The sequence below is a fragment of the Catharus ustulatus genome, chromosome Z (assembly GCF_009819885.2).
Source record: "Catharus ustulatus isolate bCatUst1 chromosome Z, bCatUst1.pri.v2, whole genome shotgun sequence".
In the NCBI taxonomy this organism is placed as follows: domain Eukaryota; kingdom Metazoa; phylum Chordata; class Aves; order Passeriformes; family Turdidae; genus Catharus; species Catharus ustulatus.
The window spans coordinates 27,849,885-27,876,021 of NC_046262.2; the positions used below are offsets into that span (position 1 = coordinate 27,849,885).

The following is a 26,137-nucleotide window of genomic DNA, read 5'->3' on the forward strand; positions in this document are numbered from 1 at the left end:
CTTCCCAATGGAAAGATGAAATCTTGGAAGAGTCAGCAATTTTTCCTTTTAAAAATATGATAGTGAACACTGCTTTTCACCCCACCAAAATATTTTAAAATTACAGACTGAATATTATGATGTGTAGAGATTATATCTAAAATGTTTTACTAAACATTTTCAGCTTCTGTTCCCAGATATCTGCATGCTATTTGTGTATATGTTTGCCCTCATTTTTATGAAGAATTTTTCAAATTACACAAAGATGATTTGACTATCTTTACTCTCTCATGGGTCTGCTTTCCTTTGAAGAGTAAATTAAATTTTATTGTACAATCCATTAAATTATTTTTACTAAACGCATTTGTGCTGGGATCTTCTTGGTAGGTAGGATTTCATGTCATTACCCAGTGAGATTTCCAGTTAAATTTATTTAGTGGATAACTAGGGCTTGGGAAGTGAAGGGAAACAGTGGTTGCATTACAGAATTGTAGAAAAGGAATTGTGCCATATATGGTAAGCTATAGATACACATCAACGGAAGTTGCTTAAAATAATTGAGAGATAGAAATGTACATATATGTCATTGCATAATCCCATCTTACAGAGCCAAGGAAAGAGTCAAATCTTTGAAGAAACATCTACAGAATCTGTGAACACTCAATGTCAATATCAGCACAGTACATAAGATTCCACTTCTGTGAATGTACTTCATCCTGTTATTTAAGTCTATGTAACATCAAAGACACATTTGCAGGTACAGTCTTGGAGAGCCAGCAACTTAAGACACCACAATAATGTCACTTGGTATGCAGGGGGAGGTTAAAGGAAGGATTAAAACCAGTCAGGCACGATATATTAAAGGAATTCATGACTAACGGGGTATGACAGCAAAGGGTTTCATTCTTTTCAAAAGAAAAGATCCCTACAGTTTGAAGTATTAGTCCACTGTGCCTTTATCACCTTGGAATTTTTATGGTTATTTTTGATGAATTCACATTTTTGTAATTACCTTTTTGGCATTAAGCCAATTTTCACTTTTAATTAAATCAACAAATAACCCTAATTCTTCATCAAAAGGTTTGCTGTTCTTATTTTTCGTTATTATTACTGTCAGTTAATATTTCAAATAGCAAGCATAATGTTAGTTAGTAATTATAACTTCACAAAGGTCCAGCAACTATCTATGTTGTACCTCATAAACATTATAGCAGTGATTAATAGGAGCTATGATGAAAAATGGTAGAAGAAAAAAATTCCCTTAGGTCGCAACTCAGCTCTTTAGAGATGCACTTATACATGTAAACAGTGGATGACTCATGGACTTGACATCCACAGGGAATCAGAACTGTGAAAATTATTGGAAGCACCTGGAATATGGAAACACAATTTAAAGCTTAATCTCACATACTACCCTCAAAATCCATCCTTCCATCTGAGACTAGCCAGTACTTTGCAATTCTGTGTATTTATCAAAAGGCAGAATTTGAAAACAAGCATTTCTGTTTGCAAAAAATTTTATTTGCCTTGTTGTGTGCCTTTAGGGATTAACAATCACATAGAAAACATAAAGCATTAAATCAGACAGCCTCATTAAGTCAAAGATGAATTTAAGCATATATGAACCACATCTATCTATAATTTGCTCTTTTTTCTAATTCAAAGTCCAAAATCAACCTAAGTACTTGAAGATGCATTGAAACATCTAATATTATAGCACTGATTTCTTTACATAAACTTTACACCAGTCAAGAAAGCAGAAAAATTACCTTTTTCCTGACTTGTTGATCTTTGGAAGAATGGGCTTTCACATGTTTTCTCAGGGAACTTGGATCTGTGTATCGCTTAGTACATCCTGGAATCTCACATGCATAAGGTTTCTAAATCAAAAAAGATAAAGCTACTGTTATATCACAGATCATTTTAACTCAAGAGAATCCTTTTTGAACCTTAGGATGCTGCAAAAACATTACTACTGAACAAAAACACTGTACATTATTACAAGCAGAATGCTTGGCAATTTGTTAGAAAAGGAAAGAATGAAGTAAAGCTTTAAAGAAATCAAACAAAAGGAAAGCTTTAATTTACAGCACCATTCACGATTACCTTTTTTTTTTCTTAGCGGTACAGTAAATATTGCTAGATATACTTACAATTCTTCCACCCTCAGAGCAATCTTTGACTTAACCAGAAATTACAGTCTTTAGTGAATCAGGTAAAGAAACTGCAGTAAAGGCCCAGAAAGACTGTTTAGGATTACAGAAGGACCTGCTTCAGAAAAAGAGAACAAGAAAAAGTGTTAGTTTACTATATTACAAAGAAGGCAAGCAAAAACCCGATCAAGCATTGAATACTGAAGCTCAGAAGTATTACATAAAAAAAAATATAATTATGCATTTGAATGTGAAGTACTGACCAACTCCTTTAGCTCACATTTTCTAATAATACTTCATTTTAGAAAAATGCCTGTAAAATATCCTGTAATATCCTTATAGACTTCTTTAAAAAATGCCCAATAAACTCTAACTCATATAAATATCCCATTTTGCCTGTTCTAATCTGTCTGTCTTTTCTGAAGACTTGTAGGTTCACTAAGTATATTATCTATATACTTAAATATATTTATATTTAGTAAATATATTTTATATATTTAATATATAATAAATATATTTACTAAATATTTATACTTATATGTATTTATATAGTATATTTTATACTAATGCTATATTTACACTAAGTATAAAATGAACATTAGGTCCAACTGTATTCTGAAAGTAGCTATTCAGCAATTTATCCACTTATGTTTTACAAAGAATTGCTGAATACACATTGCACACATTACTAACTTGCCAGCCATAGTATTGACTATTCAAAATGGGTGATTTATTTTTTTAACGGCCATGTAATTCAAATGGCATTATTTTAATTGTATTTTTTGACTTCTACCCTTTGGAAACTCACAAACTCTGAGAAGACTTTGTTTCTGAAACAGGTTTTTAAACAAATCTCATCTGCAACTCGAATTTACAAGAGACAATGTGTTGGCACGAAAATGATTAGGTTTACAAAATTATTCTACCTCTCTTGACTTTCTGGTACATGCCCCAGCCTCAACTTTTCATCAAAGAAAAGCACTGTATATTGCAGGTGGCTTCAGTTTCCCTAAAGATCAACTAAGTGGGAGAAAGCTACTGCCTCTACCTGCAGCAAAGACCATGGAACTGTGCTATGTCTATCAACCAGCCTGGGCCCATCTTCTTGCATATTTGGATTACTGGGAGCAGCTTCCACAGCCTCACCAGGCCGTCCACCCTCCCGTCTCTAAGGTTTTGGGCTACCTGCTGTGACCAAGCTGGAGGAAAGGAGCAGATGGTCTAATGCACAGGGGCTGCAGTGGGATGCTGTGTCCTTACAGTGTCCAAGTGTGTCCTCTGGTGCTTGGCACGGTCGCTGGAGTTGCTGAACGCTTTCTGGCAGCCAGGGTGCTGGCAAAGGTACGGTTTCTCACCCGTATGACTCCTTAAGTGAATCTTGAGATTTTCTAGTCTGGAAAAGGCTTTCTTGCAACCCTCAAACTGCAGAAGAGAAAGAAATTATTTGAAAGGAAAGCCCACACAGTAAACCGCAACAGCGAACACTGAACAGAAGGGTTCCTTCTATGGCTGGGTAGTGCTGCAGGACCTGGTTTCTCAATGTGGGTGCTGCTGCAGGGTTCAAACCATTTAGATTGCAAGAATGTACCTATCCTCGCTGCACAAGGCTGAATTAGGAGAGTATGTCCTGCATTATGCAAACGGCACACTGAGACCCAAGGGGACCAGCCAGCTGAGAGTGCAGCACCTGTCTGGGAAACAGCAGCTGGTTTTCCTCCCTGTAACACACAGAGAGCAAAATGGTCACTGTGAGGCTCTCAAGACCTCTGCTAATATCCCCGTCTCAGCTCCAGACTTCTTTTGATATTACGAACTGAGCCTAACAGAGGCATGTCTCACTACCAGCCAACCTAAAGAGAAACAGCAAAGACATGCAGGGAAATTTCAGTCTGCTCTGCCTTGCTAATGGTGATGCAAAAAGTGAAATGATCTCTGAAATATTTTTTTTACCTTTCTGTCACAGGTAAATGTATGAAGTACTAAAAATAATGTAAGCCTATCAAAATAGGATGTAACTTCTATGGGGAACCAACAATCATGTGGTATAGTACTTCTATACCCAATCAAGTACTGCATCTGTGTGAGAAATCTATGTTTATATGAACAGAAAACAAATTTTTTATCTATCACACTCTCATAGTATACTGCAACCTAAGGGAAACTAAAAGATCCCTTCTATTTGACACCGGCATTTTTATATACGCTTGATTTCAATTAGACTTAAATATTTATGAATATCAGAAGTAAAGGCTTTCTAAAATTCTATCAGTCAAGATCAATTAATCACATTATTCAGCTGCTGCATATCTCTCTATGCAACACCTGAAGTTTCTGATGCATAACAAACTGCTAGTTTGTGGTTCTTGCATGCTTGCAAAAATAATAATTCTGTAGCAGAGATATCAAATGTTTCTAAAGCTAACACAAAAATTTCTACCATTTTACTCCCTATTAATTTTATTCACTTGAAAAGAAATAGACCATTTTTCACCGGTGTCAGAATGACACAACTAAATTTTGTAATATATTAAGCAGTGCATGTATCTTTACCAAAGCACAAGTAGGAAAACTGGTCATAATTAATATGCCTTTCTTATAAATCTGTGACATTTTCCAAAAAGAGAAAAAATTATATCAAATTTGTATCACTTAATTTTAAGCACATCTTTTGGATTATCTCAAAAAAAAACATGTTCAAAGAAAAAAGTATAAAACACATTAATTAAAGTAATTAAAGTATAAAACAAATTTTAACACATAAATTAATTAAAGTATTGCCTATAATTCAGAAGTATTAAGATTAAGAAATTAAAGCTTGATGTAGAGGATGAACCATGCCTGCTACACCATAATTGCAATTTGTCTTTCCTACACAAGCACTTCAGAAAATGTCTCAACCCATGAAACTTTTTTATTTATATTCCATCCCTTTATCCAAAGCAAACCAGTTTTTTTTCAGATTATCTAGTTTTGATCACTGAACATTAACTTATGCTTGTATTAATAGTGTTGCCTTTATGTTTACAGAGCTTTAACATGCATACAAACACATTGTTGCAAGTGTAAAATAGTTTTACTCTTAAGGCCATATTTTTAGAAAATATTACAGGATAAAAAAATTACACCAATATATCTTAAAATTGCCTTGATGAAAGGATCACAATTTTCTAGGAAAAAGTGAAGAGTGGAGACATCATAAAAACATGAGAGTTAAAAAATGATATAATAAATTAATCACAAAAGTGTTACAATTATAGAATAGTTTGGGTTGGAAGGGATCTAAACAATCATTTAGTTCCAACTCCCCTGCCATGAGTAGGTACACCTGCTAGAACAGGTTGCTCAATGCTCCATCCAGCCTTGGCTCAAACACTTCCAGGCATGAGACAACTTCTCTGAGCAACCTGTGCCAGTGCCTCACCACCCTCACAATAACAAATTTATTTCTAACATCTAATATAAATGTACTATTTCAGTTTTAAACCTTCAAAAAATGACTTTCAAGAAGCAAAACAATTCAAGAATACCTCTGTTAAAAATAGAAAGAAATGTACTGATTAGCCTGTCTTATATAGACAAGTTATTATTTTGTAGTAAGATCATGAAATAACAACTATACATTCTAATTACTGTAACTATGCTTTACATAAGAATAACTGCAGTAACTCAAGAAGCCATTAATTTTACAGGGTAAAACTCAACCAATGAACAAGTTGTAGAAGCATGACTCTGTTTTGTTTATTTTACAGCTTACTAAACTTCGAATTTTCAAGTATGCAAATTAATTTAAACATGTAAATGATTGTTTATATGACTGTAAAAGTACTATTAATTTTAAATGGGAAAAAATGTTTAAGTAAGTATTACTGTGTAATATTCATATACAAAATCAAGAATTATTATTTCTGAGGACTTCTGCATTGCTGAGGATAAACTGAAAGAAAAGATAGTTCTCTCTTCCCTCCACAGCTTTAAATTACTGTCTGGCCTATTCACAAGGCAATATATAGTTGTATATTGCTGTAAAGGTCATTCCAGCAAAACGGTCTACAAGCCTGTATTATTGTTAAAAAGACCACATTTACTCAACAGTTAACGAATGTTTCTTCTATAAATTTTAAAGCCTTAGAAATCTCTGATACTTAAGATAAAAGGAATGAAAATACACCCTTTTCAACAACAGAGAACATACACTCTATCCTGATAAATAGATTTTATTGGAAGTATCACAGACAAGACATCATCACTTATGGGGGAAAATAGTCAGGTAGTTGATAGATGTTTTTGAAATGGGACCCGTGGTTTTCTAAGATATTTACTGTTGTAGACACTAAAGTATATGGCATACTTTAGCATTCTGAATCACTTTAATATCCTAAATAGATCCTGATTAAACCAGATTTTCTGCAAGCCCTATGTGAAATTAATTGTGCAATGTTTTCCTAAACTGCAATACAGAAATCAGTTACTGAGCTTTTATTTTTACTGCTACATGCAAATTGAAACCATTTAAGCAGTTCATACAGTTCATACAGTTCATTCTGCATGTCCTAAAGTTCCTTTTTAAAATACCATGTTTACTTTCTAAAATCCATGTTTACTTTCTCCTTTTATAAGGACAATTATGAAAGCAAGAAACAATAAATTTACAGGGAAAGATAATACAAGTCAACAGAAAGGAAAAGCAGTCTTATGATTTTAAAACATTGGTGTTCTCATGAGTGCCCTGTTCATCCTTGTTTACACAGAGATGATGTTCAGCATACCAGGCAACCCTCCTGCAAAATTACAATGTTATTTCATAGGTTATATTAAAAAAAATCTGTGCAAGGTGCACAGCCCTGCTAGATGCACCATGAATGAGCCCTGACTGGAATTTACTACGAAATCTATTTAGACTCCTGAACTATAGAAGAGCATGGCAATACCTGTGTGAATACTTCAGTATCAGTAGTAGATAGTCAGTGACTAAGTGACTAAGAAATTACCCAGTTTTCTTTGCAAAAGGAACTGTTCTGAGTATCTCAGATGATCACTAGTATAGCAAGGATTGAAGTACTTGATCTGGCAGACATCTGTCTGAGCTTTGATCCATTCACTGAAAAGTATGTAGTCTTCATATAAAAGTCAAACACAGCCAGCCTAGCTTCTTCTTAATCCAGTATCTTAATATTACCTGGTATTAAATATATTCATGTTTTCCTATCTGCATTGGCTTTGCTTCAGCACCCAGGCAGTGTATTTTCTTTTGTCTCTAAGCTTACTGGGAGAGGGTTGGTTTCCTTTTTTAAATTTGACTTTGCTAAACATTAGCCTCCTATAGCCATTAAATTGCAGCAGCTGGCTTTCTGTGCACATTGTCCACACAAAATCTCAATAACAAACATAGATACTTCAGGGACAAAATATATTTTTTCTTCAATAAAACAGAATATATGTCTCAGGCAAGAAGCAAAAGAGACTGAGAGCCCCTCAAAAGACTCTGATATAGGGAAACACATGAGATATTTCAAATGACCTCAGAAAGTTAGATATGGCATGTGCTTGATAGAAAGGTGAAAAACTCTTCAAATCTCTGCCAATCTGACTTGGGGGAAACCAACCCAACCCTAAGTACACCCAGAGGATGTATTAACCAAGTGGTTCAAATGCGTGCCCAGAGTTGCAAAATATCAGCTCATTTGGCTTAGCAACCCAATCAGTCATGGGGAACATTTCATGATGCAAAATGAGGAGAAAAACGTGCACCCAGAAACTACGATACAGATCAGAGGGGAGAAATTCCTCACTGATTTTAAAGGGCCAACAAGATAAGAAACTTTACCCTGGCAAAAATACTTTCCATGAAAACCAAAAGAAAATAATCAACATATTTACCTTCCATGCCTTTTCTTTTCATTAAGCACAATAGATGCTAGAGTGGTCCAAGGATACATGGCATCATAACAGTGGGACTGTGCTTTCCCATTGCAACCACACAGGTAAGAAAACCAGCAGTTTCACAGATGCACAGCTCAAAGCAGACCTAGCTCTTTTTATTGGCCAGTCAATGCATGGCAAATGCACATTAATCTATGACTAATTGCACGCAACCACGTAGACACAAACTGCTGCAAAAACTTCTCACACAATATGATTTGGTTCCCTTCTGACCACCTCTGCATTCACCTGGGATACAAAATACATGATCAATATTTCAGTGGTAGACTTATCAATGTTAGATATTCAGGTAACATGAATCAAACTCCCTTTTTCACTTATTCCAGGATTATCCTAGCCTTCTTTAAGTCATAGCATTTTACAGAAGGTTTTGGTTACAGCTGGTAAGATTAAATTCTCAGTCTTTTTTCTAAGTATAATTTCTCATATTGTAATTATAAGCTATATGCCTTCATTTCTGCTTACATTTCTTGGCATTTGGCTGATTTACAATGTACCTTTTTGTAATGCAATAATCCAGCAAAATCAATGACATCACCTCTGTCAATGGGATATTCTCAGTATCTGCAGCTCTACTAGTCCCTGTTAAAAGTACAAAGTTAGTTTAACTACTTAGGACCACTATTCTGAGAACAAATGAAGCACTCTTCTCTAGTATGTGCCCTTCTAAAGAAATTTGATACAAAAAACTTAAAATCATGGAACTATGGAATCTTTTAGGTTGGAAAAGATCCTTCAGATTGAGTCCAACCATAGAACAGAGTCCTACTATTACCCCAGCACTGCCAAATCCATCACAAAACCATGTCACCATGCACCACATCTACAGGTCTTCTTAGTATCTCCAGGGATAGTGACTGCTGCTTACCTGAGCAATTTTTTCCAATGCTTGACAACTTCTTCAGTGAATAACTTTTTGCTAGTATCCAATCTAAACCTTCCCTGGCACAACTTGGAAGTTATTTTCTTTCATCCTAACACTTGTTACTTGGAAGAAAAGAGGGACACCCACCCCAGAACACTGTACCAACTCATAATGTGTTGATCCATACCCAGTTACAACAGCAAATTACTGGCTGAGATTAGCTTGACAAGCTGCTTGACATGCTTACTTTTGTAATATTTATAAACTGACCATAAACATGACAAGTAAAAGTTCTAAATGTTAAATTTTGAAGGGAGATAGCTCAATAAAAATATAAGCCATTCCTGGATTTTAGGAAATCCTATCATACATGAATGCCTATGTGCAAATGGAAGGAATGGTATTCTTAAAAACTGTCTAGTTTAAAAAAAACAAAACCTAGAGTAGCACATACATAAGGTCCAAAAACAAGCCTCTGAATTATTCAGTAGCCATGTAGCATTTTCTAAGATTCATTAGCAGCTAAAAGGCACATTAATTATTTAACAATGTCCATCTGTCAATTAATTTTGAATGCTTTGAAATGCTGACCAGGTCGGTTCTTTTGTGTCAGCACTGAGGCAGGTGGTATGACAAGGGCAAGGTATCTCTTTGCAGCTGTGTATTTATCACACCAACAGATGTAAAAGCTGTTCCTTATATGGCTTTCAAACAAAAACAATGCATTTCAAGCATTAATTAATAGCCTTGTAATCATTTTTCTTCCTCAACAGTATTAGCAGAGTGCTGCTCTGCAAAAGATGTGTTTTCAAAAACATGAGAGTCAGACCTTTTAAATAGCTTTTTATACCCCTAGACTCTCCAGCCTGGCAATCTTGTGGATGACACATAATTAGTGTCAGACATCATTCAAACTGCTAACATCAGGTGCTCACTGACAAGGAGGCTGCAGGCACAGCTGAGATTTAAAGGTCCAGGTTCATCTAGTGCAAAGTAAGTGCTGTGCTTTTAACCCTTGAAGTGTTTAAATGGGGGAAAATGTAATATTCAGAACAGCACTTCACCTTAGTGCCTATCTGAACAGAACACATTTTCTAATGGGGTAGCCAAATGCTTTTGTGAATGCACTAGCTTATATATGGTCATATATTTCCCTCAAAACTGTGCAAAGGCTGACATTTATTTCGCTTTTATAGTTAGGCTTACAAAATTATATAATGTCTTGGAATTTATTGTTCCAGTAAATAATGACAGATTATGTTTGTATCTGTTACATAGATTCATATGTAGATTATAGCAGATATTTCTTTACCCAGTCTTTCAATGACAATTTGGTCCAGAGGTAATTAGTCTCTTTTTATTCCTCTTAAAAAAAAGAAGGTTCCCTTCATCACAATATCCTCCCTTCATGTTTTTCTGGTAGATTCCTTAAAATTTTGTGATCCAGCATGCATAAATATAAATGTAAGCAAAAGATATTTACAGACCATGACAAAATCTAAAGTAATTTGTTATTTAGCTTTGTTGTACTTCCTACCTTAGGTTAAAAGGCTTATTATACTCAATAGATGTATAATAAAGTTCATACTATTAGTCAGATGCAAGACTCATGGGACTAGTCAGTGCGTACAGCTCTAGGGCTCATATTTTAAGAGCTTTTGACTAAGCAGCACATAATGCTTTATTTTGTGTGTGTAAGGACTGAACAAGATTAATAGATTATATCCTAATCCAACGTCAGTTTTTCAATACATCCATCTCTTTGAGTATTTTTAAGTAAGAAGAGACACATGCTACTATACAGGCAATGGAATCAATGGAAAAGAGGGTATATCAATACAGAACACAAATCTATACATCAGTTCATATGGGAAACTGAACCAGGCTACTTTTTATGACAGATGCACATGAGAGGCTAGATTCTTCCATTCCCTTCGAACAATTCTCACATTTTTTGGTCATACTGTACACACTTGACTATTACTTGTATATAGACAGATTACTTGAGTGTCTCAATAAAATTTACTTTTGATCTTCTTTCCATGGAAATCAGTATTCTGATGTCAGTCCTGTTAGGAGAGTGGACAAAGGATGGCATCAAACTGCAGTACAGGAAGAGGTATATGAATAAGTAGCTGTCCCTGCCTATCACATTCTTTCATTGCGAAAACCCTTCTTACAGATGGCTTTTTTATTCCTATGTTTTTGATAAATGTAGCATGCTCTTTTTTTCCTTTAAATTTTAGATCTCCAGAGGTGTTCATACTTTTCATGTTCTAGAGATCTGCAGCACAATGTAACCTTATTTTCTAGGTAACACCATGCCTAAGGACAAAAATACCTCAGTTGAAATTAAGCACAGTGAAATTAATGTTATTTATCCCTGAAATAACAGTGTCAAGAGATTCATTCACCATGGTAATGTCTCTTGTTTTCATCAGTCTTAGTAAGCATGGCCATTTCAGCCTCAGAAGCTATTTCTGTTGCTGTAGAGAAGGTAAATATTATGACAAGCGCCTTCAAAAGAAACTATTACTGAATACATCAGCTGCTACTGATTCAAAAACCATATGGTACGGAAACTATTAAAGGAAAAATGAACATTTTGGGAATTCTTTCTTTGCTTCCTTTTAGAGGACTGTGTTTGCATTTTATTTTTTTTACTGGTTTTACTCCTTTCTTGCTCTTTCTCTGGTTTTTCTAAAAGGTTGTCTTTGAGTCTCAAGTAACTGAAGCTATCATCTGTAATCATGAAGCTTTCTCTACTAAAAGTTGTTCACTGCTAAGGCAGCTGCTATTATTGTTAAGCCCCAGAGTAATCCTATGCATTTGATTACTTCTTCCTTCTTGGAGACATGCAAGAACTAAATAACCTTTTGTCAAGCAACAAAACAGTAATTTCACAACTATAAGGCGCACTCTTTTGACTAAAATTTTGATCGAAACCCGGAAGTGCGGCTTATAATCCCATGCACCTTATATATGGATGAAGTTAGGAAATTTGCCAACCCGGAAGTGCGAGAAGCAGCAGACGAGCCGCGAGCTGCGCTAGCCGTGCCAGCCGGCGCGAGTGCCGAGGCCTGCAGCACAGGGAGGGCACCTGGGGCTGCATTTAAAGGCTACGCCAATCTGTGAAAAATGTTTGCAAATTGAGCACCTGCCAGTAAACCCCGTGATCACGCAATTCCATTACTAATTCATTACTTTGTTGCGCGTGGATCCTCGCTGCAAAAAAAAGAGTGCACCTTATAGTCCGGTGTGCCTTATATATGGACAAAGTTCGGACATTTGCCAACACCCAGAAGTGCGCCTTATAATCTGGTGCACCTTACACTTGTGAAATTACTGTACTTTCTTTCGGGTATTTAAAAAGATATATGCAGGAATACCATCTTCAAAAAAAAATGCAAACGTATCTACATCTCACTTTTGTAGCTCTGTTCTCTACAGATTTTCATGCCAGAGGTACACTATATATTGAGATCATAGTCTTTCAAAGATGGAAATGAGTAGTGTAAACCACATTCTCACTGGAAACATTCTGTTGTTTTAGATTTTGCTCCTTATGAATATGACAAAGGATTAAAATCTGATCTGTATTATACTAGGGAAAAAAGGAATAAATAACCAGGGAAGCTCTGAATCCAGAAAGTAGAAATGAGAAAGAAACTGTTTTGAGGATTCTTCCTCACTATACTCCATGTCAAGATTATAATTCATGGTTCATTCTGTTTTCTATCAATAGTAACATCATACAAATATATATTTCTATCATAGAAATAAGAGTATTCCATCCTATCCTATCCTATCCTATCCTACCCTATCCTATCCTATCCTATCCTATCCTGTCCTGTCCTGTCCTGTCCTGTCCTATCCTATCCTATCCTATCCTATCCCATAAGTATGCAAATTGAGACTGAAAAACTGAAACAAACATGTATGCTGTTCTGCAAACACTAAAAAGTATTTCTTCCTACAGTTACTTGAAAATATTGACACCAAATTGCCATTTTCAAGATACAAGGATATTAAAGACAGGTAGCCCTCAGTTATGGTGCATAGCTCACAGTTGATACTGTAAAACTTTCAGCACAGTGTTGCTTTGAGGTTCTTTTTATTCCCAGTAAATGTAAATAAAGCCAGCTGCTATCTGGCACAGGGTCTCTTCGTAAACTCTATTTATTATTTAAAAAGTCAACCCTTAACTTTCTAAGTTTGTTGGTTTGTTTTCTGGTTATTTTTTTAATTAAAAAAGGCATTAGATCACTATCAAGAGCAAAATGGGCAGTAAGAAATCCATTTGATAGTTCCAGAGCGCAGCATTTGCACTCAAATGCAAACGTGCCAAAGTAGAACATCTCTAAAAATGCTAATTTCATGTCCAAAGAAATTATGTAGTTTTGTTATCCTGGAAGAAAAAAACTTTACTGACTCCAATTTTGACAAGGTGAGACTGATACAACTTAAAGGGCCTAGTGGTTAAAGCGATTTCATAAAAGCAAAAGCATAAGGCATAATTTCATGGGTTACTTGTTTATATTAAGCAGTGTGCAGCTAGAAGTGCCTGAGACAAAAAGCACAATGCATACAGGAAAAGGTATCATTAGTAGAGGGAAATTTGCTCAGCCAAACCTGGACTTGAATTTAGAAGTTCAATTTTCACTCAAAAAATGCACCAAACAATATACGAAAAAGGCAATTATCTTAGTTTTAAAACAATATTTACATACCTGCTGCACTATTTTCTTCTGCCAAATTGGCTCAATCATATGAAACCTCTAACATAAACATGATTTTTACACATGTAAGTAGAATACTTTATCATTAAAGTAACAGGATAAAACTGTGCCAGTATGTAATGGTTTGAGAAGTACCTTTCTCAAAGTATGCTCTTTCATAGGCATACACAGGAAGCACACTGTTTGATTTCAATTTCTCCATTATGCAACAGCAATCTCATCAGGGGACAGAATTTCTTGCAAATTTCATATGTCAAAATTTATTTTGACTCTTCCATCAGAGAGATAGTGCTTCTACAATGTTTCTTATGGAATTAATAAGCTCAAGCTATTCAAACCATAGTCTATTCATGGTCCAGTCAATTTATAATGGAGAAAGGATTGTTTCTGCCACACTCTGGCAGAACCTCTGCCAGTAATTATGATTTATAACAAAGGTGCAGTGGTGACCAGAACTTTATAGGTATTATCTCAAAATTTTATTTCCTGCACCGCTTTTTAGTATTTTTTTTCTCAAAACATAGCATGTGCATCCTTATAGCCATAGCCATCTAGTATACTTCTATACATAGCTATAAGAATTACTTGGCTATCCTCTAACTATACTAGTAACTTCAAAGTTCCATCCTTATGGAAAACAGACATGATCCATACTGATTTCTTCTACCTCTGTTTCATAATGCTCACTCTCTACCATGATAATGCCAACTCACTGATATTCATGACAATTTTTAATCCTAATAATTGTACATAAGAAGCAAACAAGAGTATATTGTCTTGTGATACTTTAAACTATTTGAATGCAATAAATAATACAGAAGTTACATTCAAGACTATATACATCAGTAAATATTCAACATTTTCTAATACTTGAAATGGCTACTTTGGGGTTTCAGTTGTAACGCACTCACTTGAATAGTCTGAAGCATATTTAATCAAAATATGCTCTGTAATACTTAAAAGCTACCCCATAAACCCCAAAGCTAAATAATAGAAAGTAAATAAAATTAATATTTTCATGTTTATTTTCTGAATTCCAGAACTTTTAAAAACAACTCAATACTTTTAAATCAGATTAATTGGTGCTTTATTGAAAAGCATCCAGATTAGTATCTATGGCCACTGAAAAAATCTGGACCAGAAAACTCTGCAAAATCTACTATTCAGCAAAAACTTGAGCAAATTAAAATGGGGCAAAGGTGAATTTTTAAACAAGCTTAGCATGGCTGCATTACTGCCAGCCCATACTCGAACAGTTCTGTCATAATAACCAGGTCCTAATTCTGCATTACTTAAATTTACCACACTTTCACTGAAGTCAGTGAGAATTCTGAACATGCAAGGAATGTAGAATTACAAGTAGTTTCCTAATCCTTAGGTCATAAGCCAAGATAATTATAATGCCTCAACTCATAATGTTGCTGGCTGAACCACTCTGCAGCACCTTTTAGAGCATAAACAACAGGATTCTGCTGAATTAATCTAAAAATCATATCAAGAACTTGCCTCTACACTCTGAATTGTAATAGGTAATTTAAACTAAGCAACCAAAAAGATTAGAGTGAAATGTATTTGAGCTGTTTAGCAATGCAGCCTTACCTCTTCTCCACTCTTTGTCCCCTGTTAAAGGGGAAACCAATAATACAATTCAACATTTAAAATCCTCATTTTATCCTGTTCTGAGCAGAGCTACTTACACAGCTGTCTTCTCAGGGCAAAACACAGACCACTCACAGAAAAAACAGCTGTGAAAAACAAGGGAAAAGCACTTGCATTTTAATCAGTGGGAGTCCATCACAATAGCAAACAGCCAAGGAGGTTTATTTCTTGCCCCACAAATAAACCACATAAAAATTTCCAACAACATTCAAATGGTACTTTTCAGCCCAGTAACTTTTCTATTCTTGACTGCTTAACACTCTCAGCCTTTTTTTCAATTAGAGCCTGTGTATTCAATTAGTTAAAAAATGAAATTTAAAAAAAGGTAAGAAAGAAAGAAAGCTTTAAAGAAAGGATTAAGCCCTGTATTTTATGGAGAAAGAACATAAATTAGAAATTCTTTTCAAATCTGGAATATGCATTCTTTAATCTTCTGTCCTGCTGCGAAGTGTAATAAGAATAAAAGCAGAAAGGAGCTTTTTTGCTTCATTGAATTTGTTCAGTGGAAGATACGCTTTTGACTATCTGCAACTAAATCTCAAAATTCATGACAACTCAGACAACACTCCCACATTTTATAAGCCTGTGCATTAGAAAGAGAGTTAGGAGAGCTTACAGAACCCCACCTGGTGAGCAAGCTCTCCATATTCAAAAGGGCAAGACAGAAGGAGATGTGGATGTGAAGCAAACAAGCCATGGCTGTGAGAAGATGGCAACAAGACTTTATGTACTGGCAATCCAGCTCTTCAGTATGGTGTGGCTTCAGAAGCAAAATAATTTTCAAAGTAACCAACAGAACTGATTGATGGGTGTGAGTTAGGGATAAGAGAACCAATGGAAGAGGTTAAAGGTTAGACAAGGTAGAACTGTTGCTTACTGTTCACGGTTTCTTTGCAGAATATTTCACTAAAATCTAAATATTATGCTTTGAATTTAAAATTAAAACAAAGATAATTTGATGAAAAAAGACAGAAGTGAAAATGAATGCTGAAAGCAGAAATAGGCATCATCTTCCTTCCAGGATAGTAAATCCTCTTGTCTGTTTATGCCATGTCAAATTGCAAATGATTTTTTGCTGAGATCCAGCAGTAAAAACAGCCCAAAAAAGAAAACATAAACCCTTAGAAGTTATGTTCCTCCTTTTGACGCAGTGTACCCAAGTGCAAAGAGCCAGAATGTACATACAAGAGAAAAAAAAACAAGGCTGCTGCTACTACCCTTCCTCCTCCCTCTCAACACCAAAAAAAGCCCATAGAAAGGAAGCAGCATGAACTTCAGGTAATGGCTAGGGTTTACTGCTTTCTGACATTCCACTTAATGCCAACAAAGCTCATCCCTTGGTTCCAGCAAGTTGAATACGTAGTGCATCGCCTGCAACTCAATTTACATGCACCAGAACCTCTTGCCTCTTGCAGACATGCCTCACAACAGATAGAAGAAAACACTTGGTGTGCTCAGAAACCACACTGTGAAGGTGGTCAGGGCTGTATCCCAGGCAAGGGAAGGGCCACGAGCCTGGGCTGCACCATGGTGCAGTCAGGACAAATGGCAGTCACTTCACTCCGACTGTCCCCAGTGAGTAAAGGCTGATGGTGAGATAACAATGTGATGCAAATATTTGGGTTAGACCTTGGTTTGGAAGGAGGCAGGGGGATATCTAAATCAATAGATGTGTCTGGTTACCAGGGAACAGGACTCAGGGTTCAGAGCAAGGCTGAGTACACAGAGCACAGTCTGAATGGCCAGGCCAGGCTTGGAGATGGACTGTGCTCTGCAGAGCTGCTGGCACACACTTGCTGCTTGTAAAATGCTGCTGAGGGCACAATACTTTTTTTTCTAAAGAGCTCAGCAGCCAACAGCTTCTGGCACAGGAAAATGCCAATGTCAGTATTTTCTGACTCACTACAGGGTCATTATTTCTTCTGCCACACAGATGGTACAAAAAGATTCAAGTTTCCAAAAACAGAAGTAATGCAAAACCTGTGTGCATTCCTGTACTCATTTAAGTCGCTCATATGATATCTACTGAGATGCTGCCTTATCTAAACAAAATCCTTGTGACAAAAGGCCTGTGGTGAAGGGACTGAGAGGGATAAACGCAAAACCCGAGTTCCCTCAGGTGAGCCAAAACAGCTGTTCAACAATGAAAAATTTAATACAGGAAAAGTTGAGGAATAAGCTAATAAAGACATTGCAGTGTTGAACATATTTTTATTTCCCATCTTTCTAATAAAGTTAAACCATTCATAGAACATTACATTAAACAACCAGCCTTTAAAACACTGAAGACCTTCTAACCAGTAATATAAGCATGTTGGTATTTCACATCAGGCACATCTTAGATCTGTGTAGAATCTTTTTATTTTCCTGGGGCTCCTGAGAAAAGTAGCATGGCAGTGACTCAGAATAAGAATTTCTATGTAATTTAGGATTAAATCAGATTCTTTGCTCTATAGCATAGATTGTCCAGTGCATATAGGAAAGCATTTCTTCCCCTCATAGTATGAGGAGATGAGTGTCTTACACATCTTGAATGGAAGTGGTTCTTAACATACAATTGAGGTTTCGGCTATAATAAGCCTTAGGTGATCATTAGAGAAGTATAAAATAGAGTGAATACAGGAATTCAGTAGGGTGACAGTAGAATAATCACAAGCCTTGATAAAATATTTTGTTCCTATGATGAAATAAATCATTTTCAAGGGAAGCCTCAAAAGGTTTACAGACTTTACAGAAGCAAAACACTTTTGGAATGGATCCAAAGCTAGGATGAGAGAAGCCAGTCCAAAACACACAGGGCCAAGCAGAAGAATGAGATGCCCAAAATAGGGGCAGGAGATAAAATAACATCAGTACACATGGCATAATTACTAAGGGGAAGTACATATGCCTTTTCTCAGTGGGTAAATTACTAGACTTTATTTATTTAAGTGGTATGTCTGACACCACAACTGGTTGTGGAATACCCAGAGGACATTTTAGATAATAGCAGGTTAGTGACTGTGCCTAATTTTTATTGCTTGTGAGTACAGCCAAAAAGAACAAAACCTCCAAATACCTGCAGATTCAGATGCACAGGGGATGAGCTCTGCAATTTTCTGAGAGCAAGGATAAAAAAGCTTCAAATTTCATCAGAGTAAAATAAAAGGATGACTCAGTAAATAACTATCCTTGTGAAATTAGGGATTTTTTTTTCTCCTCTCTTTGGTGGACATTACATTTTTCTTAATATGTATTTCCCCAGGGCAAATTAACGTTTTCCTCATTCCCTGTGAATCATTACAGCATTCAATAGTCTTTGAAATCAATCTTTTCCCATTGTGAAAAGATGTTTTTGAGAAGCTACAACAGATATCTGAGCTATTCTTGCACTGTTGGACACAGTCATTGTGCTTGGTTTTTCTAAACTCATAACACAAACTTTATTTTCTATTTTAATTGTTTGGACCATTAACACAAAGCCAGATGATAAAAAATACAGATAAGTGCACAACACGAGGACTAATTGAGAATGAATAGCAGATGAAGCTTACTTTAGCTAATGGAAAGAGAAGACTAACTCTGAGCCTGGATTATGCTCATTTCCTAATCAAGTGCAATGCTAAAAGCGCATGTTGATGTATGTCAGAAAATCAGTTAAAAGCACAGCAGAAGAGCTTTATTGCACTTCACCTCTTTGGATTTTGTGTTTCAAATTAACTTTGTGCTTACACTGCTACGGAAAAGGTTTCCATCTTGCCAGACAGATGTCCAAAGGCAGGGTAAGCAAATCTGGTATCTGTATTACAAATATATTAAGTTGATTGATAAATCTGATAGGCATTTGTAATTAATAACTTCATAGATAGAAAGGCCTGATTATTTTCAGGTCACAATCACACAAAAAGTGTGTGCAGGAAGGAAGGAATGAAGAGTGAGGGATAAAATGGCACGGGTTTAGAGAGCTGGAAGAATCAAGAAGCTGAAGTGAATGGGCAGCCTCAAGATGGATCATGTCAGACTGAGCACTTTTTGTCTCCAGTCATACCAGCAGAACTGTGAAAAACACCTCTGATATCTGTATTCTGTTCTTCCCTTTCTATCTTATATACTAATAAAGCATTGAAACCAGAATAGTTTATCCTTGAAGATCAATTGAGTTTCAGACCTTGGAGATAACTGAAAGAGGGTGTACTGCACTGGCAACTTATGCAACCCCTAGAAAATTGACCATCTGAAGAAAAAAATGAGAAATTTACTTTCAACATTGTTACTCACGGGGGAACTAGAGCCCAGCAATGATGAAGAATGTTGGTGATGATGTTGCTGATAAGATGGTGATACAGATTCTTTTCCTTCTGCATTAGTGTTTACTTATAAGGAGGCTGCAGATCTGATAACCTTTGCTAGCTCTGCTACAGTGACATTTGGATGCTTATTAACAGCATATGTTGTAATTACAAAAAACATACATTATGAGATGCTGATGTTATGTCCCTACAGTTGTTGCATTCTCTTTAGAAAACGATATGTTTAGATCAAACATTAAACACTTTCCATTAACTGCCTGCCGGCTGTTACTTTGTTACTTATATTACTTATTTTCCTTATTTTGGCAGCTTTGTCCCACAGTCTAAAAACTCTGGGAAAGCCTGAATAAGTCTTTTGCATCTAGCTAAATCAACAAACACATACTCACCTGAAACAGTGCAAGACAATATTGTTCATAAAAGTCTAAAGGTTCTTAGGAAGATTTGTCTTTGGTATCTACAATGTATAGCACAAACACAGTTTGGAAGGCTGTTGTTTCCTTCAGTTTCTTGATATCCCACCAAAGCAAACTGAATTGATTGAAATACAGCCTACTGATGCTTTTGTATCATTTTAGAAGCTAATGGCAACCTTCCACCTCTTTTGTAGAATGGTGTAATTGGCCTGCCAGAGAGGATCTGATATTTTAACATGTTTCTTGTTTGCCTGAGCTAACCAATTATTCCGCAGTTGCTATCCAGGCTGCCGACTTTTCTTCATTGGGGTCATTAAGCTTGTCAAAACTAGTTTGTCACCACAACTGCTGACCCTCAATGCTTTTGACAGCAGCACAAGTGTCAGACTAAAGAGGCCTTTGCATTACAAGAAAGAAAATGACTGATCAGAGCTCACCAAGCGTCCTGACCATATGCCACAGCAGGATCTTCTGACATCAAGAGAGGTGAAACAGTACCAACTAAATTACATGAGGTCACCAAACAACACCACTAATCATTTTGTACAGTAAGTAAACAAAGCTTCAAACAGCTAAAGAGGAGGAATACTTGAAGGCAGTATATGACTTATATGGAGATAGTGAAGCATTAGGTTGTTCTCATTTTAGTTAAAAGATGATGCAAGTCACTTAGTTTGAAACAAATCTCTGAAAGAAGTTACCAGCTGACTCAGACCATATTTTTGGAAAGTCAATCAGACATAGCAGCCAGCAGTAGTGCAGTTTTACCCCAATCCAGCAGATCATTACTAGGTAATCCTCCCTATATTCTTGGCCACCCTAGAGACATTTGAATCAATTCAGTGGCAGGTTCTTTACCTGATGTAATACTAGCCACTAAATACTTAATACTAGACCATATTTTACTACAGTGGGCTAAAATTTGTCATTAAACCATCTGCATATACCTAGAATTTTCTTCACTGAAAGTACAAGATGTAAGAGTCTTAAGATGAAGTTAATCCCTTCTAATTATCCATATCACTTCATTTTGGTGGCAAATAATTCACAACTTGCTCCTTCATTGTTGTGATTATATCCACAACATTATAGATCAGGGAGTTAATTTGGAATTAGCACCATGCCCTCACTTGCTATAGGGTATTTGACAGGAGAAGATAAATAAATGAGACGTTTCAGAGGAATGTTTTTTCTCATCACATTCCTAGCTATTCAAGTCACCAATTCTGGAAGGACCTCTATCCCCAATACCATAAGAGCTCCTACTTGGTTTAGTTGAGATAACTTATACTGCCATAAGCTCATCCCATAAATAAATCTACACAGTGTCAGGACCTTCACCTGTATGCTACATAGTACAAGAGAAGTTCTGTAAATACAGTGACAGCAAGATGTGTTCAGTTTTCCCTCTAGAAGCCATCAAATTCCACCACCTTTTCCCCATACTTTTTGTAAAACAGTTATTTATCTAAGCCTTTAGAAAGATATCTTTTTAATGAAAGCAGGTATATGCAATGTAGCTCAGCAAACATCACCTGGTCTTAGAACACAATGACTGTTGTGGGATTGTATGTCTATGTGAATTACACTTATTTAAGCAAGGCTGAGTGACTCAATGGTTCATCAGCAATATAATGACTTTGAACATCATTGTTCCCATTTTAAACAGGAGAACAAATGAAGGAGAGGAAAAGAGACAAAGAAGAAAAAAAAGCAGTGCTTGATAGGATCCCAGGATTCTGTATAGTTCTAATGATGTCATTCAGTATTTAATCTTTGGTGACAAGAAGGCTTTTTTCCCTCATTTCAGCAAAAAAGCAAATTCAACATTAACAAAGCCCTGGATCTGAAGCCAGGGTTGGATGTGAATCTTTTCCTAGCCTTTTCTATCTCTTCCCCCGAACATAAAAAGTAGCCACAACTAAAAAGTTATGCTTGAAAAAGTTACATAGCTACATAATTATTTTGAGTTTATTTTTAATTTATATTTGGGCTGGGGTTGTACAAAAGAACTATTACATTCACTGGCAAAAACAAACAAAAAAAGTTACAGTGGGCATTGTAGTATGAAGAGTGTAGAAATGACAAATACTGCAACTTGCCAAGCATCACAGACAAAAGTTTTTAAAATGTGCACATTCCATGACTGGAAAGTTTTGTTGTTTAAATTAGGCAGGAATGAAACCAATCTGAATAAGGGAGAGGAAAAATAAGATCAGGGAAAGAAATGGTTGTGACATTCTTCATGTTTCCTAACTGCTGATCACTTCTAGAGTGAGGTACTCCTCATGGAAAACAAATCGCATTACTTTTGATGCTTTTTATTTAATGGAACAGCATTAATGCTAAGAGTGGGTATATGCAGAGGAAAGGAAAAAAATGCTTTTGCTTTCTGTTTACCATAAGGGTTAGCATTCACACACAGCCAGATGAACTCTTGCTCTCATGTGTTGCACATCAAAATTTTACAGAATCAAAGTGTTGAGTGGGCCAAGTAAATATCCACACCCACTATTCCTAGTTTACGTTAGGAAAGCTCAATTTAGAATTTTTTATTATTATCCACTAGGAGCCTGAAGCAGTAAAACTTCAATGCAAAAACAATGGCTAAATGCATATGAACAGCTCCACAAAGATTGTAAGTTAGGAAAGCAGCCCCTTAAGTTGCAAAGCAGCTTTTTTCTTTATTTTTTTAAAAGGATTTTCATCAAAAGGAATAGGGAAATAAAGCCATTATTATACAGCTTTTGTTTTCTGAAAAACTAAGAAATATACCCTCCAAATGCAAATTCTTGCCATACTAACTGAAACATACCATATATCACCAACAGGTGTCAGGGAATAACAACAGGAAAGAAAAGGAATAAATGTACTGTACAAAAGGTACACAATAAGCCATCCACATGTCAATAACCCTCTGTCATCTTCTCATCATTCCTTTAATGTGCCCAGAACTTATAAGTGTTACAGGAACCAACAGGAAGGAATCAGATTTGTTCAGATTACTGTCATAATTTCAACCAGAAATCTGTGACCCTTGACTCCTGAAGGCACATTCAGAAAAGTACAGCAGTGATGAAAAACTGCATTTTGATAGAAGCTTTTCAGAGTAGTCATTCACCCCACATCTAGACTTATCAGTTTAAAATTTGATGTCAGGTTGCTATGCCTAACTGACCTTCTGCACTGTAGAAGCACTCTTATTTTTTCTTCATATGATTAAAGCACATTTTTTAAAGTTAGAGATTTCTACAAAATATCCCCTTTACTGGTATATGGATCTGGCATCTATCAGAAATCTTAAAAATCTTAGAATGAACAGAAGCTGAATAAAATGGCAAAGTGGTGAAAAACAGCACAGTACAGCTACGTGTAAAGACTTGGAATTAGGTTTCCAAGTATTGTTTCTAGTCAAGTCTAAAACATGTCTAATCCTTCTGAGCATTCTGCAAATCTATGGATTTTAGCACAGTTTTATAAAAATATTATTTCAAACTGACAAGCATGATGATCCAGGGAAAACACACTTTCAGTGTATTCCTAAATATTTGTGCTGTTCATACAAGAACATGGATAATTTTAAATAATAAAACACAGCTTGTGTAGCCATCGAGAATATAAAAAAGTTTTAGAGTAAAGGGTTCAATGAAAAACATTAGGATCCTTAGGTAAACATAAGTTAAGAGTTGTGAGACACTACTGGTCTCTTTTTATGCAGAGAATTTCACAAGTGAGAAATTAATGTGAATAAGAGAAAAAAGCACCTGTAGAAGAAGTGATAGTTCGCATTCAATTTAATTGCATATTAATACTTACACAAGAGCAGCAACATCAACAATCAAATCTAAGGAAAATTATCTGATATCCCTTGTTACAAAGTACATCCAAGGCTGGAATATGCTACAGGAATAAACTGATGTATATGAAAAAAACAGATGTGCTTGCAAGCCATTCTACACTTAGATATAGAAGAAAAACTAGACCTGCATTTTTTAGATTATCAGTCATTTAGCAGTGACATGGATTGGAAAATGGTTAAAGATCTTGTCGTTAAAGAGATGCTGTGTACAGCTCCAGGGCATATTGTGATAGGACAAGCAGAAATGGCTTTAAACAAAAGAGGGTATGTTTATATTAGATATAAATTAGGATTAGGAGAAATCCTTTGTTGGGAGGGTGGCCAGGCACTGCAACAGGACTGTACAGAGAAGCTGTGTTTGCACTCTTCCTGGCGATGTTCAAGGCCAGGTGTGATAAAGTTTTGAGCAGCCTGATCCAGTGGAAGGTGTCCCTATTTATGGCAGGGAGACTTAAACCAGATGATCTTCAACACCCCTTCCAACACAAAGCATTCTATGAGTATGAAACCAGCTGACTCTACCTTTGAATGAAAAATATACTTAGCTAGTTAATTTAACACAGTGATTTTAACACTGTTCTCACTTGATTGACATATATGGAACAGGTCAGTAAGATAACGCAACTGATGTGTACTAGTGCCAGCCAAAGCTGACTCCAACTTTAACAGCACAGTGATGCCAAATGGTTTCCTAATTGCTCCACCAACACTTCTGATGGAAGGGATGATGTTGCAGTGTTCCTTCATCTATAAAGTCAGGTAGGTTAGTTTCTATCCTTGGTATTTAAACAAGAAGCCTTACAAATATGCACAGAACTAGGAAAAACCTATGCTATTATGCAACTTTCAAAGCCAGCAAAACACAGGAAGAATAAATGCCAGCAGAAACCAGCTACTGGGAAAAACTTTGTATTGTGCCATTCCACTGTCCAAAAAACACAGTATCTATGGTTGTGCCTGAGTAGTCGGGATTTTTTTTAAATTGTAAATACTTGTATCACAAAGGAATACAAATTTGTTCCTCAGTACTTTGTAGACACATGTGTTCTAATAATTCATCAGCTCATAAAAGCCTCAGTGGAGCTTTCTCAAGCAAATGACAAGGTCAGAAGGGCTTTTCATCAACTTTCTGGTGAATGTGAATTTACAGCTTCATCCACAGGCATCTTAGAATGTCAGGTATCTTTCTCCATATGACAATAAAGAAAAGGAGAAAAAGTGAGGGGGGAGAAATCTGCAGATTTTTCTTCCAGAGAAACTCTTAGATTCATCCTCAGATTTCAGTGTAAGTTATCAAGTTTTCACTCATCCAAATACAAAATAGAATTTCTCAAAAATAATTTTTAAAAAAGTCAGCAGAGAAACTCCAACTCATTCAAAGCTGGACCCTGGAATCAGCAATGCAATGAAATTATTGCAAGGATCCTCTTCTCTAGACTTCCCACCTAGCCACAGACAGTTATGGTTCTAGGTTTTTCTTGGTGTTGTTTCTGCTGGTTAAACCTGCATGCAAGTTTGCATGACTTAACAATGTTTTGTGTGAAAGCTCAGTTAAATTTTTGACTAATTATTTGCTTTGTTGCAGTCCTGTGTTTTTACTATCAAAACCAAACCAAACCAAACTAAACCAAACCAAACCAAACCAAACCAAACCAAACCAAACCAAACCACATAAAAAAAATTCAACATTGAGTTGAATCATATAGTGTAAGCAAACAAATTAGTTGGTACCTGTCAGCTGTAAATCTTGAGCTCTTGACAAGACACATATGCATCACAGAGTTTTGAAAAGTACAGTGATTTCACGAATACAAGCCGCACTGAGTATAAGCCGCATCTCTGGGTGTTGGCAAATATTTCGGTTTTTGTCCATAAATAAGCCGCACCCGAATATAAGCCGCTCTGTCGTTCGCAGCGAGGACCCGCGTGCAACAAAGTTGCCAAATAGTAACAGAACTGCGGCAGGGCGGGGTTTACTGGTTCAGCTGAGGCTGTGCAGGCTTGGCCCGCTAGGGGCTGCCGACAGGGCCAGGTGGCCCAGCTCGGTGGGGGCCGCTCAGTGGGGCTGCTCAGGACTGGCCGCCGCCTCTGGGGTCGCTCGCCCCGGCCCCGCTCCCACCGCGGTGGCGGCGGACGAGCACAGAGCATGCCCTGCTCCGGCGGCGGGCGAGCGCGGAGCACACGCCCCACTCCCGCGGTGAACGGGCACGGAGCACATGCCCCGGTCCCGCCGCGGCA

The 26,137-nt window shown here is 36.4% G+C and overlaps 1 protein-coding gene across 7 annotated transcripts in view; it reads right to left on the minus strand.

The window, feature by feature from the left end:
• The window catches only part of GLIS3 (GLIS family zinc finger 3), a 161,165-nt gene that overhangs the window by 39,093 nt on the left and 95,935 nt on the right, over positions 1 to 26,137 (minus strand). For all 7 annotated transcript variants that reach the window (XM_033085542.1, XM_033085541.2, XM_033085539.1 and 4 more), the window contains 2 exons: positions 3,393 to 3,554; positions 1,749 to 1,859 (listed from right to left, as the gene is read on the minus strand). In XM_033085542.1, the coding sequence (XP_032941433.1) occupies positions 1,749 to 1,859; positions 3,393 to 3,554 (273 nt within the window). The remainder of the gene's footprint in view (positions 1 to 1,748; positions 1,860 to 3,392; positions 3,555 to 26,137) is intronic.